The sequence below is a fragment of the Cebidichthys violaceus genome, unplaced genomic scaffold (assembly GCF_023349555.1).
Source record: "Cebidichthys violaceus isolate CVI_PGR_0920_01 unplaced genomic scaffold, fCebVio1.0.p SCAF_25, whole genome shotgun sequence".
Lineage (NCBI taxonomy): Eukaryota > Metazoa > Chordata > Actinopteri > Perciformes > Stichaeidae > Cebidichthys > Cebidichthys violaceus.
The window spans coordinates 6,490,007-6,503,837 of record NW_027176428.1 but is presented as its reverse complement, the minus strand read 5'-3'; the positions used below and the strand labels follow the sequence as shown (position 1 = coordinate 6,503,837).

Here is a 13,831-nt window from a genome sequence, read left to right as displayed (position 1 = left end):
GGTTCTGGTCCATTTTTACAAACTTCACTGACATGAAGGTTTCAGAGGGCAATAAGGATACTGGACAATCTAAGCACCCAAAGAAATGACCTGGATAATGTGTTAAAAATCCACCAGAGGTGTTGGAAATATTGTCATCAAAACACAGACAGTGCAGTCAAGTGAATCTGCTGTTGCCATAGAAACTCCATCCCAACTCAATATCTGCCACAGGTTATGTTTCTTTTAACTGAATTCCCCAAACGTGAAACGTAAAGTTTAAACAAGAGAAACAGACAACCTTCAGCCACGATTTACCCAACAGTGGTGAAATCTAAACATACTCTTCTTTTGTAACATCCTGCTTCTCAGAAACGTGTCATTTCAGGTCAGTGGCAGTAAATATATTAAATAATGTTGCATTGAAAGAGAAGAGAGGATATATACTCAAAACAGAAGCAGCTACCTGCATTACACAGCCAGTAAGATAAGGGTGAATTGCTTTACAATACAAACCAGTGAGAGAACACTGATTAATCGTAAAAATGGGGCAAAGGATTAATGAGTTTCTCACAAAAAATGCTGCTGGAAACAAAATATTTGAACACTTGTTCTCTTCAGGGAAACAAATGTGAAAATAATCGAGCAGCTTTTTGTAGGCCTCTACCTGCAGTTGCCTGGAACAATACATTTTCCTAATAGAGACTTCCTCTTTGACATGGCAGCTGATAAGGGAAGCCAGATAGCAAGACTATCATGAGACTACTGTTCTATCTGTGCGAAGGCCTACCTGCTGTTGACTGGAACAATTAGGTTTATTGGTATGGATTTACTCATTGACTCAGCAGCTGATAAGAAATGCAAATCTAGCAAGACTAATGAGGTTCTGCTGCGATAAAATCCAAAGAGATAAAAGATGTTTCTTTAGACGGTAAGAAACAACCAGTGCAGCTTCTTCCTCATTGTCCCTTCATTTCAAAGGGCATATAGAAAAAGACATACACCAACTCATGCCAACAGACTGTTCATGACTGCTGCTCTTGCATGAGTATTTAATGGTTTGTCTGGTATCATCAGAGCGTTGTCTGATTTGATTTGTCAGTTCATCATGCAGGCCCTCCAGTGTGTGAGGGTTGTGCTCTACACTACGCTGCCCAGCCAAGATGTTGCTGTTGGGTCTCTGTATTGTATACATATACATATTCCCTTATCTGAGTTTTATTCAGAGCACTCTGCATGTAAACTCAGGTGCATTCAGGGTTCGTTCAATGAGGAAGAGACAGAGAGCTTGAAAAAACAGTCAGATATACTGGAGCATGTCAGCATTAACCCACCTGCAGTGAAGCAAAACATGTACTGTGGGAGATCTGTTGATAAGTGCATATTTCCACACAAATTAAATAATAAAAATAATCTGCTTAAAAGAAAGTTGTGAGTCATTTGTTAGATAGATTTCCAGTCACCAGTGTTCATCCATAAATTAATTAATTCTTCTTCTAAGACAACAACAAAGCACAACTCATCATGTAAGTGATGATGCACAGCGGTGATTATTGTGATTAAAAAATAAATCTTTATTTCATCTTAAATAGCACTGAAGGGACTTCATTTTGCAATAATGACCAACTCGCTGTTATTATTATTCCGCTTATTACACGGCAACTTACTAAAGAGTTCAATTGACACAAAATATTGATACAAAAACGTATTTTATTGATTACAAAATTGTAAAACACAACCTGCAGTTGATAGGCTATAATGCTCTGTTTTGGGTTGTGTTGCCACCACAGACTGTATGTCGCCACGTGACAAGTTGTCTTGAACGCCTCTCGGACCGTGTTTTTGCAATGTTATAGGGCAACGTTTCATGGCTGTGCTTCCGTTGTGAATCGTGGAGAGCATCTGAGTACAAGCAGACGACTGACACAACAGAAGTGAGTAGTTGTAGTGGTTTTGTTTACATGAACGAACATAAAACTACGGCTAACGTTCCTCTGTTTATGAACACATGTGAATGAGTTGGAGGAGTCGGACAGACTGGCTGTCAGTCATTATCAAGCTCGCTAACTTGAGTGTTAGCTAAATTAGCCATGAGGATGGTGATGGTGAACCGCTACAATGTCTGCTTTAACGTTGACTCTGAATGATGTTTACCTCGCTGTGAAGTTAGCTAACACGAAGTGTGTCAGTGTAGAGAACTATGATATTTAGGATAGATCGTGATCCTATGAGGCTAAACGTTACAACACACAGGACACACTGCTAACTGTTAGATGACGTAACCGTGTACACAACATATGTTGTAAGTTTGCAGGTATTTTGCAGAAAATTTAGCAATTACATAACGAGCAAATTTGAGCTGTAACGTTAGGACAAGTAAGTTAACATCAACGTTAAGGAATTACCTTTTCGATACCTGGGAAATGTAATGGTGTAGACAAGTGATATTTTAAGTTTGTGACCGTATGGTCCTTGTTGTGCACCACAGACAGTTCTTTACATTTCTGATGAAGTTACAATAAACAAAGGTAAATGTTACAGGGTATTCTGAAACAATGTGTCATGTTAAGGGTTCTGTAAACCCAATTACTTTACATGTTTAAAAGCCTTTCTTTTACTCTGACTTTTTTTAAAGTGTGAATTATTTCTGCATTATTTTGAGCAGCCTCAGCTGTTTCTGAAATCTAGTTGAAGATAACGGAGTAATCTTAATGTTGACGGTGATAGGAAAGGTGTAGATGATTGACAATGCAGCGCTCCACCACATGATATCTGTCATTGTGTGTGACATTTTTTTTTTTTTATGTTCACTTGCAACTTTTTGACAATTATTTACTTTATTTTATTTTTCAATGAAAGTGTGTGCTCCTCTGATGACAATGAAGGACAATACTTTAAACTTTGCCCTTCCAGTTAGTCAGTCATAAACGTTTCCCTGTAAAGCAGCCCAACCCAAAGATGATTTCCAAAGAGATATATTTGGTCACGTTCCTTGATTCCTGTATTGATAGCAGAAGAAGACAAGGTCCTCCAAATAAATGGAAAGATGGTCTCTTCCTTTCTTAATTGTATGCTTGACAAACTGAAGCTGTGTTGACTTTGATGGAGTTACGATGAAGTTACATTTCTGTGGTCAGAGGAAGGTGAACCGAAGCTCCTCTTCTTCTCTGTTCACTCCCCCTGAGCTGGTTGGCTCCTTCTGTAGGTTGAAGTAACTGCTGGTTGGTCAGTTCTGTAGGAGTTGTTTAAAGGTTCAGTTGGTCACTTTTAACAGGATCACGTGTAGGCTGTTACGGCGGAGACGGTTTTGGTGATCTATGCAGAAATAAAACATCTGTATATCAGACTGTACTTCGCCGTCAAGCAAAAAAATCCTGCACACAACATCACGTTTGTTTTTACCACTTCTACCCCCATGTTACACTCCCTGTGTCCTAACACAGCAGTGACAGAGCCTGTATTCAGTAGCACTGTTACTGGTCTCTGCAAGCAGATCTTAACTTAACAAATTGCATATTTCTCTAGTCTGACCTAATGTGTTTTCTAACTCAGTGTTCATTTTAAACTCCTCAGAAATGCTTATTGTCATAAGCATATGGAGCTGCTGAAGGCTGCAACAGTTATGTGCAATAATCTGACTGGTACACAAAGAATATTCAGTTAAGATGAAAGTTTTTGGAAATTTTCTGGAAGTTTACCGGACATTTCCTTTCCTTTGCAACTGGCCCAAACTCTTGGGAACTACTGCTCTAGATAAATCGGACACTTTCCTGACACTTATCATAGAGAGTTAATCCCTTTATCAGCCACTGCAAGTTGCTATCAATGGGTGTTATTAGGGTGTCACATTCTGCTTGTGTGTGTTGCCTTTAACCTTCCAAAGAATCACGTTATTTGCTTGGCAAAATGGAAATAATTTGAACCCACCAAATTGTATTTCACTGCTTTTTGCTTCAGTAACTTGTTAATAGAAATTATTTGCAAGATTTTTCTCAGGTTGTTTCAACGTGAAATTAACTTTTCTTAACAGAATATCAGTGCAATGCTGCTTCTGCGACGCTGCCACAGCCTGACTCGATTTGGCCTTCTCAACAGTCAAAGGTACAGTCCTGTGACAAACATTTACTTTAGCATGTACTTGGCCTACACTGATAGAGCAGTCTATAGGTCTTCACTGTTTATCCCCCTTTTCATCTATTTTCTTAAATCTTGTAAATAGACCAGAATTTTTTTCACCACCCTTAAACACACAGTTGTACTCAAATCCTAATGAGCTCTGCTTGATCTGCATAAAAGTGACATTGCCATTTTTTCCTTTCATAGGCTTCAAGTGGCACCTGCTGTGGCCTCATGCACTGGTCGTCTCTGGAGCAGCAGTAGCAGTGAGGACCAGAGATCGTACCAGCGTGCCCACGGACCCAGCTGGAGACATGCCCTGGCAGGACTGCTGGCTGGTACTGGGGCTGTGCTGGCTTATGGCCTCCACCACCACCAGGTTAGGACTAGGTTAAATCTGTAAAGACAGTCAATGATCAACAAAACAACAACATGAAGTCATGCCTTTGATTGTGACAAGTTGTGATAAGCATTTGACATGATTTGCTAGATGCTTTGTCTGAAAGCTCTGTTCCTTTTAAAAATGATCAAGTTGATGGAGCAGCATGGTGTAAATGTGCTGTATATGAAACAAGCTTAATTATTTAAGTATTATTTTGCCAATCTAAACAGTTAAATAACATTTAAATTAGGGACAAATACTTATTATGATTGATTATGACATCGACTCAAACTGCGCATTGCAAATTCAGAAATGTCTTTTGTCATTTTTGTTATGTATTATAAATATAATTACCAAACTTTTACTGCAGAGTTTGTTGCACCCCAAAGTGACGGATACATTTAATTTATTTAAAAATCAGTATATGGTCAAACATGGGTTTCATCTACTCGGATAGTTACAAACATTACAGATCCATCAAGCTTTCTCATGAACAGTAAGAAAACATGAACCACTCCAAGCAGCAGTGCAGCTGTCCCATGTTTTTGTGTGAATAATTAACACAGTCATGCTGAAGAGTTTGTTGCTGCTTTTATTAGCAGTAGTAGTAAAACTTATCTCTCCTCTCTCCTCTCCGGTGCAGGCTGAGCAGGAAGACACCATTAGAGTGCAGGCAATACATAAGACCTCAGCTTTTCCCATCTTCAGCCAGAAGGAGGTCACCAGTCACCGCTCTCTGGAAGATGGCGTGTGGGTCACTTACAAAGGTGGCGTCTATGACATCACTGAGTTTGTTGCCATGCACCCTGGTGGGGATAAGATCCTGCTGGCAGCAGGTGGAGCCCTCGAACCCTTCTGGGCGCTGTATGCTGTGCACAACCAGGAGCATGTGCTGGAAATGCTCTCAGAGTATAAGGTGGGCAGATTCTTGGTTTCTTTTGATAGTTAAACTAAATGTCAGAATATTAACAACAGAGTACCAAGGAAAAAAATGGGTTTTCAGCAGATTTTCATTGGGTGGAAAAAGTTCCATCAACACAAAGCTGAGACAATTGGCGGCGAGCACCAAACTCTGTAGCCAATGTTTGTAAGCCTATGTGTAGACATTTGCAGATAAAATATACTGCTGACCTTAAGTCAAAGTTTTTAACATTTGAAATTGACCAATGTAACATACCCAGTGTACAGCTTTACTTTGCAATGTTCAGTTCCTTTGAGTTACATTTGTGGCTGAAAAATAGAAATGAACTGTAGAAGAAACTGAACCTCAAGAGAAAAAAACGGTAAATGGTGAAATGACGTTGGTTGTAAACATCCATCACAGTTTACACTCTTGAGTTTTTGGTTGAACTTTGATCTCATGTATTTGCTGTGGCGCTGCTCACACAGCTTTAACACAAACGCTTTAACTTGCTTTAAATGCACAATATGCATTGCAATAACACCCCTTAAGCCTCTATTTAGTACACAAATCCGTTAAAAACAGTTTCTCTATTTCTGAGAAATAGAAACGGAGATTAATGTACACCTATAGCGGCTGTAAAGCCGGGGTTGTCAGTTGAATTTATCCTAAAATGAACTTGTCATTTATTTTGTCTGTCTTGCTCATGATCTCTGAAGACACGTATGAAAAGGTCTACTGCATACTGTATACTGAGGAACAGCTGTAGGCTAAATACTGGCACTCTCTACGCGGTCAGTAAGAGAAACACTGTTCCTTGTGTTTGTTGTGGCGTTTCCTGGTAAACAAACACAGTTATTTGTCTGTCTTTGCCTTTTGATTTGCGCCTTTGGAAATTTGAGATGAACAGAAAACGTCAAAAATGTGTGATAGCTTGTAGCATTGAGTCCCATGTGGCCTAATAAAACATGTGTCTGTGGTTAATACAAGGTTGGTGAGCTGAGTGCAGAAGACCTGAAAAAGCAGAAGACTATTCAGACATCGGACCCCTACTCTTCTGACCCCGACCGTCACCCCGTCCTGCACATCAACAACCTCAAGCCCTTCAACGCTGAGCCGCCTCCTGAAATCCTTTCTGACAGCTTCATCACCCCCTCGGCTTTGTTCTTCAAAAGAAACCACCTGCCAGTTCCTCCGGTGGACCCGGCTTCATATCAGCTGCTGGTGGAGGGACTCCCTGGAGGAGTGCTGACGCTGTCTTTAGAAGATTTAAAGACTCGATTCCCCAAACACACCGTCACCGCCACGCTGCAGTGTGCCGGTAACCGTCGCTCTGAGATGAATAAGGTGAAGCAAGTGAAAGGACTGAACTGGGGCATTGCGGCAATCAGTAACGCCACATGGAGCGGTGCGAGGCTCAGGGATGTGCTGCTGGCCGCTGGATACGGGCCCGATGTGGCCCAGCGGGCTTTCCATGTTCAGTTTGAAGGTCTGGACAAAGACGTGTCGGGGACTACCTATGGTGCTTCCATCCCTCTAAACAAGGCAGTTAGTGAGGAGGGTGATGTGTTGCTGGCTTATGAAATGAATGGCGCGGTTCTCCCTGCCGACCACGGCTACCCCGTCCGCGTTGTGGTGCCGGGCACGGTGGGCGCACGCAACGTTAAATGGTTGGGGAAGATCATAGTGAGTGCAGATGAAAGCAGCAGCCACTGGCAGCAGAATGACTACAAGGGCTTTTCCCCCGGGACGGACTGGGACACTGTGGACTTCAAGTCTGCTCCGGCCATCCAAGAGCTGCCTATCCAGTCAGCCATCACCACACCGGCAGACGGTGCTGTGGTCGATCGCAGTTTGGAAGACGTGACCGTGAAGGGTTACGCCTGGAGCGGCGGTGGCAGAGAGGTAGTGCGTGTAGATGTGTCTCTGGATGGAGGAAAGACGTGGCAGGTGGCACAACTGAGGAGCAGCGAGAAAGGACAAGCGCATGAACCCTCGCCCCCACCGGGACGAGCCTGGGCCTGGAAGCTGTGGGAGGTAACGGCTCCTCTTCCTCCGGAGGCTCAGGAGCTGGAGATAGTTTGCAAAGCGGTTGATAACAGTTACAACATGCAGCCGGACACAGTTGCTCCCATCTGGAATCTGAGGGGCGTGCTGAGTAACGCCTGGCACAGAGTGAACGTGAAGATCAGAGAGGATGAGAGCGAGGAATAGACTTTACGCCCGAAAGAGTCATCAGAGAGCGGACATTGTTTTAAATCTGTCGCTAAAGCCGGGCTCAGGCTACAGGCGTTTTGGCCCGTTTTAACCCTGATTTCCTGCTCTTGACAATTGCAGGGAGATATGCGGTCTGTGACTTTGGTCTGTACCAATGTTCGACACAGATTATCGAGGAATGTGAGGGTTTTACAGAACCAGTCTTAAACCACCCCAAACATTCACAGCCTCATCGGTGCCCAAACATTCTAGCCCTTGAAGGCTAACGTTAGCTAGCATACTGATGTTGCCAGAAATATAAACTGACTGACTCCAGACTCATTTAGCCTTCTGCTTTTGTTTTTTGTTACTGCAAAGCATTACTACAACACATTGTAATGTCACGTCAATCTCCGTTGTGATTGCATTTGCTTCACCATGAGATCATGAGAGAGAGATCACGTGACGTGATGCGTTGCTCCTCGAAGCACGGTAATCTTAAAAATATTCCACCTTCATTTTCAAATCTTGTAGTGTGTGCATGTTTGGTATTAGAGACAAGAACATATGTGAAGATTCTCCTTATGATGCACCCCGGTTTCAAAACCGGTAAGGATTTTATAACCCCTGTGGTCTGAGCCCGGCTCACCTCAGCAGGAACAGCAGGAGTTTTTGACAAACAGCTTTGAAGTATTTATGCAATCATGTTGCCTGTGAGATTTGAGATGAGGGTAATTAAGTGAGAACGTTTGAGTTAAAAAGTAAGTTTAATCTCATTTGGTGTGTGTGAATAATACATTTATACTAATTTCTCATTTCTAATTTTTTTATTGTTTAATTTGTCAAAATATGTCTGGCATGGATTAGTGGGTACCTAATGTACCCTTTAAGCCTCTGGGTGTTCCAAATAAGCCAACTTCATGATTTGCTTATGGATATATATTTATTTAAAAAAATCTCAGCAATACAAACTTGTTCTATTCAAATCTGTAATCTCTTTTCATTTTGTCTCCACTTCTATCCTCTGGCCTCTACATGGCGTTTAAAATAAACGTGACCAGCATTTTCACTGTTGTCAACGCAGGAGAAGCTTAACTTACAACATGTCTTTGGAATTTAGCCAAAAGAGTTTACAAACAAAATCAAAACTATAATGGAAATTACACTTAAATACTTCATTATTCACCTTTCATTATGTGTTGCTATTTTGTCTGTATCTCTATCCTATGTTGTGCTGTTGGCATTTGAAGTTGACCACATTTTTGGTCCAGCCAACTGGTTGAAAGAGCAGATTTGTTTATGAATATTTCTGAAGGCAGACTGACAGAAATAGAAACAGTAGTTTTGCCTATAAACAGTTTGCACATTCATTAGTAATGTTCTAGGATAGTAAATTAGATTTACAATTAAATATTTATTAACAATAACTTTAATTGATTTTAATTGAGTTTCAAATATGAATCATAAACACATTTCCTGTCTACTCCTGTACAGGCGACATGCTTCTATCATACGTGGATATGAATTGTAGTTCTTATAGTTTTCTCCTACTAAAATTCATCTCAAAACTAAGACTAAAATGTTAGGATAGAATATAGGCCTATCAAGAATGAAATGACCTATGACCTAATGTCACTGATATTTATTTATGGGTATTATCTGAATTATGGAGCTGATTCATCAGGTGAGATCAAAATTAGGGAGGAAAATGGTTCAAAGGCCAAAAGTGAGAATATCACCATTGAAACACAATCAAGTGCTTAATGGGAACATCAGTGAATTTATGTTTAAAAGACAGAATAGTCTTTTCTTTGCACATGACACTCAAAAAACAACTATATGACATTCATATATCTTAGGTGCACTGACATAACATGAAAAGTATAAATGGAGTTTTTTGCTAGCGTCCCCTTTTAGCCCACCAGGTAAAAATAGAAATAGAGATAAACCTAGACATGTATTGTCTATTTAACATTAAATATAAACTACATACAAAAACTATTACTATACAACTGCTATGCAGCTGTTGTATTGAAGCAGCATGTGGTCTGTCTGCTAGCATGCTAAAACTCACATTTTGATTTCAATAGAAACACTATTTCCAATTCAAGTAATATTTTATCATATGTATTTTTCAAAACACTAATCACTTAACTTTTGATAACAAATGAGTATTTACCAAAAAGAGTAGAAATAAGCAATACTAATCTTCTGATTGTACCAACATCAACGTTTTTCAGCAACACGTGCTTCAATGACTCAATAGTGACAGATTGATTTACAATCAAAAAGTGTAATTTATGTAACGAGCAGTTTTATTGGAAGCAAAAAAAGATTTAGTGTTTTTACTCAGAAGTTGCAAGTGGGCTTATATGGTACGTGGGCTTAATACCCTATATTAGCACAAAGCTGAGGTCTGTTAGTGACCAAGACAGACTTACACTTTGGTCTTAAGTGAACACGTGAGTCTGTAAATTCTCAAGTATCTTGATATTGTAGAAAACAAAAAACATTTATTCTTGTAATCTGTATTGTCATTCTCAATGCTGTAGATGCACACACTATATTAAAAGGGTTGAAGTAATTGTATTATTAATAATGCATCGTAATTTGAACATTTTAAGTTTATTATGTAGTCATTACTTTACATCAAGGCTAGTAGAGTAGCATGGAGTGTTCACTTTATTTGAGAAAGAACAACTTGAGTTTACTGAGACTGGAATCAACGTGTATGTTTTAAAACATTGGAAGCATTTGTTTATCTGCTGCTTTGGCTTTGCTGATTAATAAATTTTGTACGTGAGAAGATAATAAAAAGTTTGAGTAGCTTAAAGGAAAATGATCAGAAGCCAATGTCTGTGGTGTAGATCATCAATTCTTGTGTTTAGTCTGCAAATCAGAAGTGTACTGTGATCTCTGTCCACCATTCAGCTTGTTGAGTTGCCCTCCACTGTCTCAACACCTCACTGTGGGGATGTATGGGTTCAGATGTGTTATACCACGATACTACAACACTCTGCAGAGGTCAGGGCGCTTTGTGACCACAGTTTTGACAACACTGTTTTATGTAAAATGTACTTTATCGTTGAAGATGAATAAAGAGTTCTAGTTTTACAGCGACTTCTGGTGAGTCAATTGCTGCTCAGTGCCAAAAACAAAAAAAACTGTCAGCTTAAATTTGCTTATAATAACATCATAGTGATAACATCATAGTGATAACATCATAGTGATAACATCTTAGTGATAACATCTTAGTGATAACATCATAGTGATAACATCTTAGTGATAACATCTTAGTGATAACATCATAGTGATAACATCATAGTGATAACGTCTTAGTGATAACATCTTAGTGATAACGTCATAGTGATAACGTCATAGTGATAACGTCTTAGTGATAACATCATAGTGATAACATCTTAGTGATAACATCATAGTGATATAATGTGTTGCTCAGCTTTGCAGTTCTTACATTTTCCATTCCCTGTTCCTCCCTGACTAACAGTCAAACTATTGTTTATATTTAATGAAAGGCAAATACATTTGTTCTGTTTATTTTTCTTCAAGGGTCATTTTAATTAATAAAAAAGCATTAACAATATTAATAATTACTGTAAAACCACAGTTTCAAGCTCCATAATTATTTACAGTGTGAATATCTATGGTATGGTTAACATTTCACTTCTGCTTGTAGTTTTGTTGATAAACTATAAAACATCTGTAGCTGCTCAAGACTTCTATAACATATGTCATCTTTACTGGTTAACTGGTGTTCTCTTGTTGCTCGCTGTACACTCTAGGAAAAGTCACTTAAGGAGAATATTCAAAACCTTACTGTTCTAATTTGACAAACTAAAAGATGACACCACTTTCACATGTTGGTGATTATATCATATTATATTATGTTATACTATGTTGTTTGCTGAGAGCAATTCTAGAATCTTAAACAATTTATAATAATCACCAAAATCTTTAATCCTTTCCGGGATTTTCGTTTTTAGACTTAAGTTTGATTGTAATACGGTTTTTAAAATATCTTCCCCTTCTGCTTTTTCTTAGTACGTTTATTAAATGTGGTAACAGAAGAAACAGGATCTAAGTGACTCAGACAGTCTTCTGAAAAAAAGATGTTGCAGCTGGCAGGAAGATGAACAGGAGGGAGGAAGGGAGGACAAGTTCATGTAAAAGATGAGGAGCCATATCAGGACATACGATTGGAGGTATAAAAGAATGCAATAGAAAATTATATAATATATAATCTAATTCACAGTAATTTGAGTAGCTCAAAACTGCACCGCTCAAAACTATTAAGTCACAATCAATAATTTTTGTGATTTCTTAATGTACTCTGAATCATGATGTTGTCACAAACACAAGTGGCCTTTTATCCTGAATAGGATTAAATGGCTAAAGATGTTCGCCTGCACATTTTTTCTTGGACTGCAAGAGAGGTTTTCTTTTATCAAATTAAACTAGATATATTCCGGGGGTTTACGCACATGATAAATGACTGGGCCTCTTTTGTTTATTTGTATCCTGGGGCTATTGACCTATGGGGAAGTTGTTTGGCAATCATGTTCGTTATAAACGTTTCATTCTGATCCGTCTCTGAGTCATAAATGACTGAAAGCTTGGTAAGCAGAACATGGTTGTACAGATAAAGAAAACACATTTGTGTGGTTCTGCAGTCGACCCCGACTGAGAATTTATGTATTCTCTTGGTTCAGACTCCTGACGCTGCTATGAGTATGTGTGCAGGGGAGTGTAACCATGCACTACTCACAAATACTTAAAGAAATGACAAATATCCACTCTCGTCAGTAGCAGATGAGACATTATTGTGATATCAAGCAAGATCATTTGGACAAAAGGTTCTACATGCTCTATTTACCCTTGGAGCATCAAACACTATTATGCTGCTGTGTAATGTTTCAGATACCTGAAACAGAAAACTAAATCCTATACTGTACTCCCACTTCTTGCTAGTTCCTTCTTTCTGTTCATTGTCAGTAATAAGGATTCTGTCACAACAATGACAAATACAGTAGATAGGAAACAGATGAAGCTGACTCTTAGTTTTATTCCTCTTTAGGTCAGCAAATACAGACACTTGTGTCACATTGGTGGTAAATGAAAACCAGTGCACTAAAGCTTTGGTTTAATTCCTCTGTGTGATAAGTTGTGATACGGTGGGGAATGAGCAGCATGCAGACCGTGAAAATGATCAAAGGTATATACAAGAAAAAGCCAAACCTATTTGTCTGTATGAAGAATTCTTAGTCTGATGCCAATTTGCGAATAAATCAAAGGGCCTAACAGCACCTACAGTAGCTAGGAAAATCTGAAAGAGAAAGTGTGCTGTTGGCATACAAAGACAAACCTTTACTGTTAGTATGTTTCCTCAGGTTTAAGTCTGAGTGTACGATGCCAATCATTAACCATGCACTCACATCTTGAGACCAGCTGCTTTGTTGGCTGATGCTGCTGTAACATTTATACCAACTCCACACACGACAGTCTGCAGTCGTCCTATTCCAAAAGGTAAAGATACCGTACAAATGTCGAAATAAAGTTTGGCTAAAGACATTGTGATAATTTCACAGGACAATATCAACCTTCAATCAACCTTCAATCGTCAACTAGATAATTATAAACTCTGTAGGCTTTTTCCTTGCTTAGGCTTTAAAACAAGGTTTTTATCAATTCTACACAACTGCAAACTGATCAAAAATATGCCTCTACAACAAGCAAGAATTGGTAACAAAAGTTCCTAGTTCTTTCCTCTTTGACTTAATTATTTGAAAACAAAAGGTCATGTAATACACAACGACCCAAATATAAAATAAACAAATATTTTTGAGACATGATTATCTTATATAAACCTGCTGTTTGTTTCCAACTATTTTCTGATCATTATATGCCAGAATAAGGACTAATAATAGATATGCATCTCTAATTTTTGTGATCACATGAATTGTAATAAAATTAAGAATTTCACTTAAAGCTCTAATCATCAAGTTTTGGCTACTCGGGATGAAAAACAGCAATAAGACGACAAACACTAATGTCATTCAGACAGAGCAAGATTATCTTTATACTAGTGTTTCTAACCACCTGAGGAATTTAGGTTCTATTTTCATTGATCTTTGGGTGTTTTGCTGCGAGACTCTGGCCAGCTGGTTGCGTGTCTGTCTTTTGGGGCTAAGCAGCTGGGGGAGCTAGTGTTCCAGCGTTATCTGGGAGCTATCTTTCATGAG

The 13,831-nt window shown here is 39.0% G+C and overlaps 1 protein-coding gene across 1 annotated transcript; it reads left to right on the top strand.

Moving 5' to 3' along the window:
* The first annotated feature begins 1,840 nt into the window (after positions 1–1,840).
* Positions 1,841–10,694, top strand: suox (sulfite oxidase). Its single transcript, XM_068720369.1, has 5 exons — positions 1,841–1,913; positions 4,010–4,080; positions 4,303–4,474; positions 5,121–5,393; positions 6,369–10,694. The coding sequence occupies exons 2-5, from the start codon at positions 4,022–4,024 to the stop codon at positions 7,590–7,592; spliced, it is 1,728 nt and encodes a 575-aa protein (XP_068576470.1). The 5' UTR covers positions 1,841–1,913; positions 4,010–4,021; the 3' UTR covers positions 7,593–10,694.
* Positions 10,695–13,831: the final 3,137 nt, after the last annotated feature.

Coding starts and splice junctions, on each gene's coding strand:
- suox (XM_068720369.1), top strand. CDS start 4,022: ATGCTGCTTCTGCGACGCTGCCACAGCCTGACTCGATTTGGCCTTCTC. Junction 4,475..5,120: donor ATGGCCTCCACCACCACCAG/GTTAGGACTAGG, acceptor TCTCCGGTGCAG/GCTGAGCAGGAAGACACCAT. Junction 5,394..6,368: donor AAATGCTCTCAGAGTATAAG/GTGGGCAGATTC, acceptor GGTTAATACAAG/GTTGGTGAGCTGAGTGCAGA.